The sequence below is a fragment of the Marmota monax genome, unplaced genomic scaffold (assembly GCF_021218885.2).
Source record: "Marmota monax isolate L192 unplaced genomic scaffold, Marmota_monax_Labrador192_F-V1.1 WCK01_AAM20220418_F8-fsc00015, whole genome shotgun sequence".
Lineage (NCBI taxonomy): Eukaryota > Metazoa > Chordata > Mammalia > Rodentia > Sciuridae > Marmota > Marmota monax.
Genome location: NW_026692194.1, coordinates 26,243,536 through 26,261,248, shown reverse-complemented (window position 1 = coordinate 26,261,248; position 17,713 = coordinate 26,243,536). Strand labels below are relative to the sequence as shown.

Genomic DNA, 17,713 nt, shown 5'->3' with positions numbered 1-17,713 from the left:
GAAAGACTGAGAGGGAAAGAGCCCAGACAGAAGAAGCTGGCAGGGGGTCTAAGAGGCTGCACAATTCGGGCAGCAGGAGAAGGGTCCACTGCTAGAGATCAAGATTCCAGAGATTTAAATACTGCCGCACAGCCCGGGGTACAAAACAGAAGACAGTGATCAAAATCAACTTGGACAAGTGACAAGTCTGAGTCTGATGCTGGTGAATGTCTTTTAAGGTCATTGGAGGGGGAGAGGACGGGAGGGAGGTGGTGTGCTCAGGGGTAGGTGGAGAGAGGCTTCAAGTCCAGGGCAGGGATATAAAGAAACACGGATCCAGAAAGCAGAGGGACAACAGGAGTGGGGAAAAGAGCGACAGGACCAGTTGGAGAAAAGTAAGGGGAAAGTAGAGACAGGGTTAAGGGGAGAGAGGAAGATGAGAGTGAGAAAAGTGAGGACGGCGGGGAGCGATTGAAAAGGCATGAGCTCTCCAGAGAGAAGGGCGGACTGCTGGACCTGGAGATAGGGCGAGGGGCGAGGGGAGTGAGCGGCAGTGGGGCGCCCAGAGTGAGGAGAGGGGGCTGGAGAAAAGGAGGCGGGCAGGAAAGTGCGAGTGGCGCGGGGAGGGCGCGGAGCCTGGGGCCGGGGAGGGGGCGGAGGGCGCGGGAAGGAGAGCTGGGCGCGGGGAGCGGAGCGAGCGGGGCGGGGAGGCCGTGGGAGGGAGGTGGGGGGCAGGTGGGGGGAAGAGGGAGGGAGGGCGCGCGGAGGAGAGCCGAGGCCAAGTGCATTGTGTCTGGCGGCGGCGCGCGAGCCCACCGGCGGCTGCGGCGGGGCGGGAAGCCATGGAGCCGCGGGCGCTCGTCACGGCGCTCAGCCTCGGCCTCAGCCTCTGCTCCCTGGGGCTGCTCGTCACGGCCATCTTCACCGACCACTGGTATGAGACCGACCCCCGGCGCCACAAGGAGAGCTGCGAGCGCAGCCGCGCGGGTGCCGACCCCCCGGACCAGAAGAACCGGCTGATGCCGCTGTCGCACCTGCCGCTGCGGGACTCACCCCCCTTGGGGCGCCGGCTGCTCCCGGGCGGCCCCGGGCGCGCCGACCCCGAGTCCTGGCGCTCGCTGCTGGGGCTCGGCGGGCTAGACGCCGAGTGCGGCCGCCCACTCTTCGCCACCTACTCGGGCCTCTGGAGGAAGTGCTACTTCCTGGGCATCGACCGGGACATCGACACCCTCATCCTGAAAGGTGAGCGGCGGGCGCGCCCCGCGTCCCTGCTGCCGCGCGTGGAGCGCAGCCCGTGGCTTCCCAGGGGCGCGCCGGTCCCCGCGGCCACCTCCCCGCCGCGGCCCCGTGCTTCGCTGCCCGGCGCATTCTTTCATCCGTCCCCGCCGCCTCCTTTCTCCATCCCGTTCCCTTTCTTTCTCCTCCGCTTCTCTTCCTCTTCTTTCTTTCCACGATTCCTCTATCTTCCTCATCCTGCCCTTCGTATTTCCCCATCCTTCAAGTCTGTGCTCTACCCCTCTTTCCTGCTTTTGGCTGCCTCTGGCCCTCTTCTTTCCCTCTCTCGTCCTTCTCTGTGCCCACACCTGCCTGACTTGGGATGCTTGTGTGGATTTTCTTGACGCCTCCCTGTGAGGGCAACAGTCAAAAAGACTCGATTTTTCCCCCATTGGGTTCCTTTCTTCAAGTTGTGCTTTCCTTTTATCAATACCTTTTGGAAGAAAAGCGATGCAAACCTCAAAGGAGGTTTGCAATCTCTTGGATTGCGCGGATGTTGGTATCAAACTGAACTGATGTGGGCACTCCACCCTGGTGGGCTCCTGGGGAGATAAGGAAGCCCCAGAACCTTCCTCCAAACACCAGAAGTGCAGGGTTTGTGTGGATTGGACTTCGCATACCAGTAGTTCACTGGGGTAGGCGTTTAAAGGCAGATAGGACACCTGCGGTATTCAATGATAATGACCCACCCGCACCAATCCCCTGCCCCATGCCAACCCTCCTCAGGAACCTGGCAGAAGCTGAGGAGAGAAAATAGCCAAGCCCTGTAAAGTGGATATTCCAGACGCAGCATAAGTCTTTACATATCACTCTCTTATATTGTGACATCTTCTAAAGAAGGTTATTTTTATTGTTTTGTTATCTGGCACTGAGTTTGCTCTTCTGAAATCTATTCAACACCTGGCTTCCACGCATGTAATCAGATAGTTTGAATTCTCTCTCTCTCTCTTCTTTTTTGTAATTCCACTCATGCAGAAACATCAATGTGACTATCCTTTAACTTTCAGAACTCAACCCCTAACAGAATTTTTTTTTTCCTTTCTGAGAGAAAAATAAATAAATAAATATCTTCTTCCTTTGGACTCATTTCAAAAAAGAAAAAGCCCAATGTCAGTACATTTTTAATATTTAGTAGCCATTTAGGAAGGCAAATGAACAGATGTACATTAAATTACAGCTTGAAATGGATTACATAGAAAGGAGGTTAATAATGTGTTGGCTTTCTGAGTCTTGTTAGTTGGCGTATTCTTCATTTCTCAAACATGTCAACTTCCTCCTTCCCATGGCTAACCCAGCTGGGGACTGCCATCCAAACTGTCTGTACATGGAAGGACTCCAGCAATTTGGGGAGAATTGGATACAGTAATCTTCCTTTGGAAAGTGCACCTTTTTCTTTTCTCTCCTAACTTGCATCCATCTCTGGTTCCTCCTCATGAAGATGCTGCATAATTAATTCTGATAGTAGCATAGTACATGAACAAACTGTAAAAGCTGAATTTGGAGGCTCAGTTATGGAATGCTCATTTAGGCAAAGCAATTTTGAAAGCTAAGCAGTGTAGTCTGTCTTTGGAAATGACAGAACTGCATTTCCTTACACTCTTTCTATGCCTAGAGTATTTGATTGCATGTAATTTGGGTATAGTGTAATGCCTGAAACAGCAGGGCAGAGTTCAACCCACAGTAGGAGAGGGACTCCCACAAGACACTGCAGAACATTTCTGCAAATGCCCTCACTGAGGCATATAGCTCTTGTACAGTTCGAATCAAATGATCTTAGAAGTGGAAGGACTTCAGAGGTCAAGAAACCCAACCTTTATCCCATTGTCCTACCTCCCTTCTACAATCCTGACAGAGGGTTGTCCAGGCCAGCACTTCCATTAGACAGAACCCACATACTCGTTAAAAGAATTAGAGTTTTCTAGTCATGAATGCATCTTCTAGATGAAAACAATCCCAGATTTACATTGACAGTGTTAAGCTAAACCTTTGTAGAGACCACTGAAGAGTTTGAGGTTGTGATCAGAAGACCTGGGATTCCTCCCTGGCTCTGTTGCTCAATTGTAGTTTGTTCTCCCACAAGTGTCCAAGCCAGGAGCAAGGATGGCCTTCAGTTTTGTTGTCCTTACCATTAGGAAGGCTGACTATTCTTTAGAATATGATTTAGTTCTCACATTTATCACTGTTGCAATCATAACAAAGTAAATTTAACTTTCTGGGAAATTAATGAGCTGGCACTATTAAGAAATGAGGAGCTTGGAAGAAAGGGTGACACTGGTCTGTTATAGAATCATAATTTGTTGTTTGGGAGAAGGTCAGGAATGTCTTGGGTACTTCCAACAGTACTTAGTGACTACCCTACCTTGTGTTGGTTATATAACTCTTCTGAATCTCAGTTTCATCATATGGAAAATGAATGGATGACATCAACAGCTTCAAAATCCTGATTCTCTACATAATTTGAGAATGTCATCAATATTTCCCTATCTCAGATGATTTTGGAATCTGTATTGGGTAAATGTTATTGCCTGTGTTTAGGTGTCTGACATTAGCAGCAGTGGTATGAATTCCCTAAATGAGCCATATAAAAAGAGAAACTGGGGGCTGGGGTTGTGGCTCAGTGGTGGAGCGCTTGCCTAGCATGGGTGAGGCACTGGGTTTGATCCTCAGCACCACATTAAAAACAAATAAATAGATGCCGGGTGTTGTGGTGCACACCTGTAATCCCAGCAGCTTGGGAGGCTGAGACAGGAGAATCACGAGTTCAAAGCCAGCCTTAGCAACTGTGAGGTGCCAAGAAACTCAGTGAGACCCTGTCTCTAAATAAAATACAAAACAGGGCTGGGGATGTGGCTCAGTGGTAGAGTGCAATTGAATTCAATCCCCAGTACCAAAAAATAAAAATAAAGAAACTAAAATAAAGTTTCAAAAAAACCCTAGAAACCGACATTACATCTAATTTAAAACTTTGGAAAACCAGAGTCCAAGTTCTTTTCTTACTTTTCTCTCTGAATTACTTTGTTTATGAATCCTAACATCCTATAGACATTTTAATTGTTTTGAAAAGTTGACTCAAAAGAATGGGGAGGAATAGGAAAGGGGTATAAGGTCTGCCTGGCAGGTTTAGTGAGCTTTTGAGGAAAAGAAGTCAGCTTTTTTCTCTGAGGACCCACAGGACAAAGCCAGGAGGTGGGTGAAGGTTGCAGAGAGGAAAATATGGAAAACATTATCACCATCAGGATTATTTGCATTTCTTATTACTGGAGGCAAGACAAGGATTTCTGAGAGATGTGTAAGAGATAGAAACATACACTGTGAGCAGTGAGAGGTTAGTTTAGAAATGATATGTATAGACCCTATAGTATTAATCTACTTAAGAAAAGCCACATGAACCAGAAAAGCATTGATCTTAATGGAGCTAACATTTGGGAGAATCATTGAATTCTGATTTTTCACCATCTCATTATGATTCTAGTTCATTTCTATCTATCCCATACCTTGGAAGTGTTTAAGATTGGATCTCAGAGGTAGAGGGTTTGCCTACCATGCGTGAGGCACTGGGTTCAATCCCCAGCACCATATAAAAATAAAATAAAGAGATTGTGTCCATCTATAACTAAAAAATAAATATTAAAAAAAAGATTGGGCCTCTAACCAGAACCTTCAACAAGAATGGAGGTAAAATTATTGATACATTCTTTAAAAACCAAGACTAGATCCTTATGCTGCTCCATCAAGCTGATGAAGAACAGTTAACTCACCAGTATAGTTTGAGGAAAGTAGTTTTTCCGGTAGGTAGTAAGTTCTCTTTACAGCACTGTATTCACCAATCCACACTTCTCTATCTTGCACACCAGGATGAAATGAGAATTTATCAAATGCTTTAGAGATAACTGGTTTGCACTATAATTCTGTAGTTTACTATCCAGCTCAATAAAATACCCATAGAAACCTATTATGTACAAGGTAATGCCAGGAAGGTTTTGGCTACACATATGGAGTTCTGATGTGTTTAAATCTAAATTATTCTTCCATATAGGCCCTTCTTGCAGCCCTGGCTAACTTTCGACACTAAGGAAGATTCGCTGGTCAAAGGACTGGCTCTGAGAACATGAAATGAAGTCATCTTTCACCCAGGCGTAGGAAGTCTGGAATCGCTGGGGGAGCCTTGTGGTAGGGACTTGAACAGATGGACTTAAAGCTTAGCCGTTTTGGCATCCCTGTGCCATTGGGAGTGTGGGGGAGGTTTGAAAGAAACCTTTATGTATAAAAGTCATAAAAAGCTTATAAGGCAAGTGGGTTTGCATGATGTATGTTTGGGTCCCAGGCAATGAGAGGAGATGACCTAAAGATAGATTCTTGATTGATTGATTGATGATTCATTATCTGTTTATTCACCCAACAAATAGATACTGGAATATTGACCTAGGTATAGGAGATTCATGTAGAGTGAACAAGAAGGATCAAATGCCTGCCTTAGAATTTATTTCAAGTAGTGGCATTTGTATGTTGTAGTGGATTACATAGTAACTACTTCAAGTAGGTGTGGAAGATTACCTAATGGAGGCAGAGAGCGCATTGGGAAGGATGATAGTACTGGTGAAGTAATGACAGAAAATCTAGTGCGAAGTGAGGGAGCGCTGTGCCCTTTGGGGGACTCCCGGCCATTCTGTTCTGAGTATAATACATGTGTTTCTACTAGGGGATGCTTAGTAAGATAGGAAGACAGATGGAAGGAGACTCAGTGGGAATGTTACATGATGCTTCTTTCAGTTACTGAAAGCACTGACTTTAACAAATAAACATTGATAAGACTTGTGAATACACCATGTAGAACTTTGGAGAAATCAATTTTGAACAGGAACCCGAGTTACTGAAATTATATTGGAAGTTCCAACTGTTCTACTAGCTTCAACTTGAAATTTTAAATTAAAAACAACATTACCTTTCAAATGCATGTACTTTGTGCATGTAAATCAAATTCTTACATTATATACTGCCTGCAGTAAACAAAAGGAATATTAATGTTGTAGTGTTTTGTTTTTATGAAATTAAAAATGATCGGATTTCAGAAATGTGAAGATTATCATTCTATAACGCATCATGTTAACTTGTATAAATCATTTGGGATTGAGTTCTTGAGACTTGAAATAAAATATGTCCTTGTGATTTCAGAAGCATTTTTCTTCTAATGAGATAAACAGAGATATCAAAGACAGTAGGACATAAATACTTTGTCATTTTGTTCTGTGTAAGAAAAGGAAAGTAAAAGATTTGGTAGGAATTCATTGGGTCTGCTCTTCACTGTGCTAATGATTTATCTGCTTCCCCTGTTGCTTATTCTCCATGAAATTAATAGTCTGTACAGGACCCACCAAGTTCTACCTGACACAGAAGTAGATTGATGATTTTCTTCAGCTCATTTGTAGGCCAAAGTATCATTTGTGTTAGAATAATTATCTCCCAAGAGCAGATGTATCTAGGGAAGCTGAGAGGCCAGCGTTTTTCCTCCTCCTGACTTGGAAGTTCACGGATTGTTCTCAGACCTTCTCTTGGCCTAGAAGATGCTGCTGGAAAAGGGATTCCTCAGGTTTGAGGATGCTAACATTGCAATTTAAGACTTTCTTTTCTTTTCTCTCTTTACTTTTTGAGGCAAGTAGTGTCTGAAATTTTTTTTGAATATTAAAAAAAATTATTTGATGCTCATATAAACATAATTTATATTTACTAATTTTTAAATTAGGTGTATGAACTGTACTAACATATACATCATGAAATGTAGACATTAAATGAACCTTTTTTTTAATTAAACAACTGCCAATTCATACTACTCAATTAATGGCTACATTTGCAGTTTCATCTTATCCCAAAAAAAGTTGAAGTTGTGCACACCCAAGTGTGATAGTCAACACATTCTATTGCAAACCCTCATAAAGGTGATCTCAAAGAGAAATTAAATTCTTGCCACTCTGCCATCAAAAGAAAATACTTGCTGCCATTCTTGCCATCTGCACAGGAAATATCTTTTAAAAATAATTTATAAACGGAAAAGTGGATGGTACTTTAAGTGGTTTGTGATCAAAATTTCCAGAATCAATGACATTCTCATTCACCATGTCTTGTGGATAACATTTAGCAATGGCCATGAGGGGAAAGATAGAAAAGTTTTTGCTGTGTCATAGAAAGTTCACATCTAGTTATATCCAAGTCACTGTGACTTTTTTTTTTCCTTAGCTACTGATTTTTCTTCTTCAAAGCTCAAAGAGAGCCCTTAAACCCCATCAGGCAGACTGATCATAATTGCAAGTGTTCTTGATTGCTGTACAAGATAAGCTTTTGTTGGAGGAGCATCTGGAGTCACTGAGATTCCCTGTGTCACAGCTGAGAATGAGATCCTGAGCGGTGGGAACATTGAAATGGTTAAGGCAGGTCACAGGGTTTTTCCAACTGTTATTCAGAATGAACTGTTCTTCATCTCTGTGAACACCTGCAGTGCTTTGTACTCCAGGTCATCAAATTATGTAATCACAGATTACTATATTACAATCACAGATTGTTAATCTACGCCCTCACCAAACAAACCATGACCTTGGATTGGCTGTCTCCTTGTGCCCAGAGTCCACCTTTCTTGTGTCCACTTTATCTTTCAGGGAAATTCCACTGTCTTTCTTTGAATCTCAATTGTGTGGATATCTGGGGTCCATTTTCTTGTATATTTTGCTGATTCAAAGAATAAAAATAGATTTGGTTTGATCATCTTCTTCAGTTCTTATCCCCTCCCAAAGCAACTGGTGGGGTGGAAGGAGAAATGAGGATTGGCAGATAATACAGAAGGCAAATATGTCTCTTGCTGAGCACAACATTAGCTCAGTATTTTGGTAATTAAGATAAGATCACTTTAACCATGTAGGTTTTAACATTTTCTGCTTTAGGTTTTAATTTTTTTGTTTTCCCTATTATTGTTATTTGTTTGTTTTAAAACATCACACCATGGATATTGTCTAAGGCTGTGTGTAGCTGGTTGTAAAGATTTTTATCAAAAAATAAAAAGCATTTTAAAATAGGAAATGGACTTTATCTTTCAAACCTGGTAAAATTTATGACAGTTTATTCTTTTGTTCTCTCATAGCGTTTCCCCGTGGTTAAAAGTGATTGCAGTGATTAATCTGTTTTATTGCAAGTTTTAACTAAAAGGATGCAGCTGAACTTCTTGGAGCCTGAGAGAGTCTGCGTCGGCAGTGGTGAGGCTGACAGCCTTTGTTTGCTGCAGAGGTACCGGGAAACTACACGCTGTACTCCATCTTTCCTGTAACTCAGCCAGATAAGCTGATTGCAGACCAAACAATAATGTCATGGGGACACCCATCAGGGAATGCATTAGCAAGTGAAAAAGGGGGAAGGATACAAACCATATTTCTTTCCCTTTTCTTGAATTCCTGAGGACACACTGAATTATTTTCTATAACTTGCTGGATGTTTCCCAGTGTTCAGACTTTTTAATATGTTGTTTATAGATGAAAATCAATCAAGTCATTTCCCTGCTAAGAACCAAAAGGATATTATGTGGTTCCTTTCAGTTTCTCCAAGTTATTTGATACTATACTATACTACTATACAGGTAGATAGGGAACAGACTCCAGAAATTCTGGAAGTGGCAAATTGTGTGTATATGGATAATTCTAGAAGGTGCAATTATCTCCTTACAATAGGTCACTCAACTGCAAATCAACACTGATGCTTTCATCCCCCATGCAAATAAGCACTGACTTACATACTTAGGGTCTGTAAAAACATCGGAACAAGAAGGATAGAGGGAATCAGGGTGGGAGGCCCATTTGGCTGGGATCTCTTTTGTCAACATTTTAAGCAATTTTTATTTGGTGTGGGAGATGTGAACATTTGCTTCACTCACAATCAGTCAACAAATGTTACTGTTAGAATTTTCTCTCTCTCTCTCTCTCTCTCTCTCTCTCTCAAGAGCCTGTTTAGTAAAACAATAACAACAATAGCAACAAAAACAAGCAAGCAAGTAAGCAATCAAGCAAACAAACAAACACATACAAACAAAAACAGAGCTAAATCCTCTTGGTTTCAAAGGATTGAGCTTTTCCTTATGGCACCCAGAGCCATGAAGAATGGGGTCTGAGTCAATGGGTTAGTCTGAGTTTGAATGCCTTTTCTTTTTAAGCCCTCACAATTTTTTTTTTGTACCAGCCATTGAACCCAGGGGTTCTTAACCACTGGGCAACAACCTCATCTTTTTTTTTTTTTTTTTTTGAGACAGGGTCTCACTAAGTTGATTAGGGCCTTGAAAAGTTGCTGAGACTGGCTTTGAACTTGTGATCCTCCTGCCTCAGTCTTCCTAGTGTCTAGGTGTGCACTACGGTGCCCAGCTAAACTGTCACAATTTTGAAAACTGCCTGCCATAATGTTTACCATTGTCATGAAATTTTAAATATGTGCATCACGTTAAATATCATCAAATGAAGTTATCCTGGAAAAAACAACACAGTTGATCACTTGTGATTGGAAAATTATAAAACAGAACATCAGAGTAACAATTTAACATGGCAGAAGATAAACTGCTACTGCTGGTGGTGAGGGACAAAAATTATAATGGCCAATTGGAATGAATATTCGAGCCCATGCCAGTTGGAGCTCAGTATTTGTTTTCTGCCACTAATAATTAAGAATCATTTATTGCAGGTGACTTATCCTTAGTGTTTAACATATTGTAGGAAAACTGTAATTTCAGAAAATGGATGTATTGGTTGCAGGAAGCTCACAAGTATTAGAAAAATAAAGAGGTAGGCTGAATGAAAGAGTGGCAGGAAAAGCAATAGTGACTGCTAACATGAATGGTTTTGAAAAATGTGGTTGTTTTTTTTTTTTTTTTCTTTAGATGTTCTAAACAAAACAAAAGCACAAGGTAACCATTTACCATTCGCAGTTACAGGTAAAATCCAGCCAGATGAAGCTGAAAAACAAGCATCAAGATCATGTTATATTGACTTCCTGCTTTTCTCAAAGGTTACCTTTTCTTTTGGAAGGAAACTCAGACTAGTAGTAGGCAAATAGGTGAGCACAGGAAGAATCAAAGACTCGAAAGGAACTTCAAGCAGAGATGCTCACCAGATTTTTATACCGTGGTGTCTGTAATGGGTGGTTTGCACTTGAGTAGCAAACTCTGGTCAATTACATGCAGTTCCTCTCCCTCCCTCCCTTCCTTTCTGAAAGCTAATCAGAATGCCTGTGAGCAAGGGAGATCGGCATAATCTCAAATTGGTTCTAATTTGTAAGACAGTATATCCTTAGTATATCCAAAGAAGGTTCCTTGCTTTGGTAGGGGGTATGGGTGGGATTTAATTCAGACTACATTTTTTGGAGCTTGGGTTTGTATCAGGGGCTGATGGATATTGTGGCCTGGGTGCTTGACTCCCTCAAAGTCATCCCTGGGCACCACTACTGTTTTAGAAAACTGGCAGCTGTATAAATAACTCATTACCTGTTAGTTCTCTGAGCAGGTCCCAACACACCTGATTTGGGAAAATTCAGAATAAAAATTACAGTAGGAACCATAACAGGGCACAGTTGTGTATGTCCTCCAAATGTGATAGAGTTATTGAATTAAATGTACTTGAGAGTTGTTAAATAGAGTAGTTCCCTGTTCTATTTGGCGGTGCATACAGATGATTGTGCAGTAATATTTTGATTATGCCATGAGAGAAATTGAGTGCTTTTTACTAACAGGCCCTAGATTTTCATTTTGAAAATTTGTGGCATGGGTGCTTTTTAAATTATCACAATTTCTAAATTATCACAATTTCTTGTTTTAGCACTCTTCCAGTTCTATTTGCAGGTTAAAATGGCAGAAATATTTTTTTTCCTCTCTGATCAGTTCCTCTATGTATATAGTTTTCTGGAAATGCTTTTTTTCTTTTATTTCTTCCTCCCAATAAGAAGGAGCATTACTGATTAGGTATGAAACATTATAATTGGGTGGGTGTAAATTTAAAAAATGAAGCTAATAAAGTGCTTAATAAACATTTATCCATTCCTGCGGGTGGGTGTATTAGTTAAGAATCTTTTAGTGTCCAATAAGAGAATACCCAAATAACAATGATTTAGTCTACAAGTAAAATGCATTATTTTGCATAAGGATATATCTGGAGGAAGCCAGCACTGGTAGTGAATTAAGAGATTTGAGCTGGGAGACTTTAGAGTCCCAGCATAGGCAATTTTGCTTAAAAGCCTTGTCTCTTTCTGGTCATAGTAGTTCTGTGTGTCTTTTCCTCACATAGGAACAAGTCAAAGACTAGGAAAAAGGAAAGGCCATTTTTTTTTGTAATTAATACATACACAATCCCCCCCTTTTATAATTGTTTTACATACTCCAGTTTTTATAATCAATATGATTTCTCATTGGTCAGAATTATGTCACATGACCGTTTTTAAACCAATCTCTGGCAAGTGGAGTGGAATTACCATGATTCTCTTAGGCCGATCAAAGTGGTACTCCGTGGGGTTGGGGAGGGGGCCAGTCTCCTCAGGAATCTCTTGGCCACCTGGTTTCTGTTAATCAAGGAACAGTGGCTGCCATACACCTATAGAGGCTGCCACAGCAGGGGTATTCCAATGGCATTCCCATCCTACCTGTGGTTGTTCCATACTAGGACACTGCAAAGAGAACCCAGATTTCCTGCTAGCTCTCCCAAGTATACCACTGTCTCTACATCCTGCCCTGATGGACACATGGAAGTGCCCTGAAAGCGCTATGCTTTTCTTTTTGAAGATCTGTTTGTGTCTCTTTAACCTCTATTGGCCCAAAGGTTACAGTTGTTTCTAAGGAAGTTTATTTATAATTGTACTGTTAAAATGGAACATAGAATATTTGCAACTGTGCATCTGAGAGGATGTCCATGTGCTCTATGATCAGATGGTACAGTTGTTAAAATTTAATACACATTAGAGTAGTGAGGTCAGTGCTAAAGGGCTTCCCATACACACAGCCTTTGTCCCCACCTCCACACCCACCCCACCCCACCCCCCCAAAAAAATAAAAAGGAAGTTTAGCCTACTCCAGAGAAGGCTGTCATGGAGATCATTATTCTGATCATGCCCAGCCCCTATCCATTTGTAAAATCTGTCCAAACCATGATATGACTTGTTTTAATTTCTTGATTCCTTAGGGGAAAACAACAATATGTTTCATTCCAATTCCTTGACTGATAGATACTGAGGGGCCATCTTTACAATTTCCATGTGATATACAACTGTAATTATTTTTGAGAAAGAAACTTCGCAAAACTCTCTTTGCTATTGCTCATGTCCTGGTGTGTGATAGAGGCACATATTCAAGATTTTAGAAATTAATCAATTCAAAGAAAAGCCAGTATCATAATCCTTGAAATTTTGTCAAGAATCCTTTGCTTTTGAAAGTACAAATCTAGAAGACCATCTAAGGAAGTGATTGTTTAGCAGTATATGTGTCTATGTTTGGAGAGCAGGATGGACACAGGGCATATGAAGATGAACCCCAGTCATCTCAGCAGGAGTGTTCACGTCAGACCACTCCAGTGAATTTCCGGTTTCTAGATGGAATTGCTGTGTTCCTCCTGGATCTCTCCTTTGACACCGTGAGGCCTGTTTATTAAAGCTTGGCACCTTCTAGGGCAGGAATTACGAAGCAAGAAAGTCTGAACTGTTGCAGATGGGCTGAGCTAGCAGGATTTTAGCACAGAAGCCTCAAAAGATGGTGTAAAACCACAAGGTATGTGGGTGGGCATATATTTGGACCACCAGATTGCATGCCAACTTGTAGGTTCAGGAAAAAAACAAAGGCAGTAAGAGAGCAGAAAGAAAAAAGGATAGGAAGGCTGGGAAGGAGACAGGAAGGAACAAGACATTTGGCGGGTCTTTGGGGAACAATCTCTATACGATCTTATTTTCTTAAATACCCATTAGATACATTTAACTTTCTAAAATACAGTATTACCATGTCTTTCCTTTGACTAAAACTCTCTGATGGGTTCTCCAATAAGCTAAACATAGAATTACCAAAACCCCAGCAGTTCCACTTGTAGGTATACACCCAAAGAAATTAAAAATGGATACTTAAATAAAAACTTTACATAACTCTTCACAATTGTACTATTCACAATAGCCAAAAGGGGAAACAACCCAGATGTCCATCAGCTGAGGAATGGATAAAGAAAATGTGTATGTCCTTACACTTTTATTCCTTTATATGGTGGAACCTTGAAAGTATGCTGAGTGAAAGAACTTAGACTCAAGAGCCCACATATTGTATGATTTCATTTATATGAAATATCCAGAATAGACCAACCCAGAAAACAGGGAAGCAGGAAATAGGGAGTGATTGCTTAGTGGATATGGGGTTTTCTTTTAGGTATGAAAATGTATGGGAAAGAGCTAGTGGGATTCGATCACACAAGGTACTAAATATCATGATGTTGTATGCTTGAAAATGGTTAAAATGATAAACCACAATAACAACAACAAAAGACCCCCCAAATGTCTGTTTTTCTACTGCCCAAAGCTTCAAGTCTAAATTTCTTTGGTCATAAAAAAGCTTTTGCCAGGGCTGGAGTTGTAGCTCAGTGGTAAAGTGCTCGCCTAGCATGTGTGAGGCACTGAGTTCAATCTTCAGCACCACATAAAAGTAAATAAATAAAATAAAGGTATGGTGTCCATTTATGACAGACTTTTGCCATGAGGCTCCAGCTACCTTGCTGATTACATGCCCAGCCTCTTCTCCATGAAATCAAGGGTCAGGCTACCTTAAGACCATTTGCTGTTTCCTCTGTAAACGTGCCCTTTCATGTTTCTGTGTCATTGCATATCCTGTTTTTTTCTGCCTGAAATACCATCCTCTCTTGTCCATCTGCACAGTGTCTGCTTTTTCTTGAAAGCTTAGGGCCATTGTTATTCCTTTTCTAGCTTTTTCTTGAATCTACCCTCATTTCCTGCAGAATTAATTGCTTTATAGTAGTTTGGTCTTATCCACAGTTTTGCTTCCATGGTCAACTGCAGTCTAAAAATATTAAATGGAAAATCCAATAAATAAATAATTCATAAATTTAAGTTGTGCACCATTCTGAAAAGTATAATGAAACGCTGCACCCTCCTGCTCTGTACTGCTCAGCATGTGACTCATCCCCTGGACCAGTAAAACCGTCCTATGGTACCTGCCTGTTGGTCACCTAGTATCCTTTGTTATCAGACTGACTTGCAGTAGTATCTTGCTTGATGCTTGGGTTCAAGTAATCCTTATTTTACTTGATAATGACCTCAAAGTGCAATAGTAGTGATGCTGGTAATTTTATTACAGTATATCATAATTGCTTTGCTTTATTATTGTCATTAAACTCTTATTTGCCTAATTCATAAATTAAACTTTATGAAAGTTTTGTATGTGTGGGGTAAAAATATGATGTATACAAGAGTCAGTACCATTCACAGTTTCAGAAATCTACTGGGGGTTTTGAACCTCATTGTGTGTTATATATCTTTCTATTATAGTAATGTGTACACTGTACTGTAGTTTATTTCTTTGTCTATTTTACTCCCTACCTCAAGACCAAGAATATTTGCTGCCATGCTCAGTACCTGGCGCATGGAGATCTATTCATAGAAGGGCTATTAAAAAAATTGCATTTGATTGATTCAAATCACAGTCATATTGGATCCATTTCTTTCTTACCTACTTCAGAGTTTTAATCCGATTCAAGGACAAGGAGAAGGGAGAGTTATTCTGTTTTCAAAGACTAAGACACTAATAATTCAAAGAAGACAAAGTACTTGGCATTAAAAAAATAGTAATAGATGTTAAAAAAAAAAGATGAAAATCAGCATTCCTTGTATGCTTTTACCTCCCAAGGATTCAAAGTTATCAGTATAAAATTAAGAGAGCTTCTTTATGAGGGCTTTCCTCATAAAATGCTCTTAATCTTTATCAGAGAGATTATAATTGTTATTCAGATTTTCTTGTCTTTCTGCTTATCTCTAGGAAGTCCCACTGTCAGGAAGTGTTTCTTTGTCTTCTTTCTTCCACAGGAGCCAGTAGGGTGGTTTTCAAATCATTGGAACTCAATATACTGGTAGTATTTTACCAAGTTCATTTTATGCATGTCCTGTACAGTTTTGGCTTATTAATTTTTTTTTCAAGAAGATCCTTGTAAGTCCAACTATATACTTCCCTTTACCAGGAAGCAGAATGGCTGAATGAATTTGAAAGACTCTTGTTTGCTGTCCTTCATTAAGCTCTTAGCTGTTTTGCTGCTGTCAGACCTGTTGCTAGGTAGGTTTCTGTGTGCTGAGAAAAGCCTGCAGTCACGTGGGGTGCAAGAGTGCTCTTCAAGCTCTTCAGGCAGAGGTGGCTCTTCAAGAGATGAGGGGCTTTGCTGGCATTCTGAAGTGAGATTCTTCTGCAAGTTTATTTTATGGAGGTAACAGGAGTCAGGATATTTGGGGGCATTTCTTCACTCTTCTCTTAACTAGCCTGGGTGACTATAGGCAAGTCACCTCTCCTCTTCAGATCTTGATTTTTCTCATTTGTAAATTTAGAGGTTGAACTAGTGTAACCTGTTAGACCTCTTGCAGCATTAACCAACTGTAATGATAGCATGCCCAGAAAACAGCAGCCTAATTAACTCAGCAATGTGGCAGACTAGGAAAGGTCACTTTTTTCCAGAAGTAGTTAAATGTTAGGACAACCCAAATTTAAGGGCCATTTCCTGTTTCCAAGTTGTTCATCCACATAGCTTTCTTTTGCTCTTTTGCATGTGGCTTGCTTTTTTATCACCGACTTTTTTTTTTATTTCTTGAGAGTTTTAAAGGAGATGTCAAAACCGTCTGTATTATTTCAGGAATTCTGTGTGGTGGGAACAATGTTTGCCATTTGGTTGGAAGAACTGGACTATATGTTTTTCTTCTTAGTTTTATGGGGAATTGGTATTAATAAGGCATATCTGGTTTTAGAAAATGGAATTAGAGTTTGTAATGGACAGCAGAGCAGAATTCCCTTTAGAAAATTGCATAGTATGTATAATTTAAATTTTGCTTATTCCTTTCAGATGTCTTTGAAAAACTTTTGAAAAGATTTTTGATGAAAGAAAAAATCTACTTTTTTTTTATTACTACAGGAAAAACTTCTAGGTTTATTTCCTTCTTTGCCCAATGAAAGTATTTAATACTTCAATCCACATGAATTCAACGAGAAGCCCATAATTATGTTTCATTTTGTTCAAAAGTTTTAGAGATGTCCTTTTTGAATTTAATAATCCACGGTGTTAAATACCTGGAAGTTGTATTTGGTCACTTCAATTTATATTATGAATATTGGTTATTCATTTCATTTCCTTCCTTTCTTCTTTGAATGATATTCTAGGTTGCTTGCCAAATATTGAAATAGGCATGATTGTTAATTTCACGGAAAGCCCTATTTAAAAAACTTGAACATGATGTGTTGACCCCAAATTTTCTCCTTTGTACAAATGAAAGGACGTTCGTGGGTATCCTGCTTTAGTCGACATGGCAATGATTACAATGGCCGATCTGCTCAGCCTCTGATGCTCCACAGGACCATTTGTTCCCTTCTATCTTTCCATACTGGGCAGACATTAGTTAGACAAGCCCATCTTCTGTGGCATCTGATTCAGTCTGGCTGGTTCTTATTGACATGGTCACAGTATGACTTCCAGTCATTTGCATTTTGGTTATATGGAAGACTTACTTAGAGAATTTTCTAAGAGAAGAATAATAAATCTCTTCAAAACACATTAACAAAACTGCACTGAAGAATGATGGGGAAGATAGGGGAGAGACTTCCAGGAAGGATGAAGGGAAGAGTCATTACCTATTGGTCTGAACTTTGGATTCCCAATTTGGGAAAGTGTTTGTTAGGATACATACATTTTTTTCATTTGGTTGGGTTTTTTTTTTTTCCTTTTACAAACTGTAACATTAGGAAAGAGGCTTATAAAATCCATAGATTATTAACTAGAAAACTGAAATTATTCTGTAGTGTCCGTGCGATGAGAAATGCGTGACTCATGGAATGTAAGAAAATGCACCTTAAGTTTACACAGCAATTTCCTTTCACATAACTCAAAGCAGTTTTTACAAAGAGAAAAAGGAGAAACGTATTCTGACCAATCGTGTGTTTGGGGAGCATAACAGTGGAGCTGCTGTTTGTACGTGGTGGGGTTTCTATTTGGCACAGAGTGGACAGATCAGGAACCCTGGGAACTGGGGGCTGGTGGCCCGGTCCTGGCTCTCTTGCACCTTACTGAACATTGGCAAATCATTTCGACTTCTCTAGACCTCAGTTTCTCAGTTTTTTTAAAGTGAAGGGTGGAACTTCATTCTTTCTGTGAGTTTTTCAAATTATTACATTTTATGATTTATGCAGAGCATCAGGAAATAAAGGATGAGTTTTTCA

The 17,713-nt window shown here is 40.5% G+C and overlaps 1 protein-coding gene across 1 annotated transcript in view; it reads left to right on the top strand.

The window, feature by feature from the left end:
• The first annotated feature begins 752 nt into the window (after positions 1-752).
• The window catches only part of Tmem178a (transmembrane protein 178A), a 61,779-nt gene continuing 44,818 nt past the window's right edge, over positions 753-17,713 (top strand). The window contains exon 1 of the mRNA XM_046425411.2: positions 753-1,221. Within this exon, the coding sequence (XP_046281367.1) occupies positions 822-1,221 (400 nt within the window). The 5' untranslated portion in view covers positions 753-821. The remainder of the gene's footprint in view (positions 1,222-17,713) is intronic.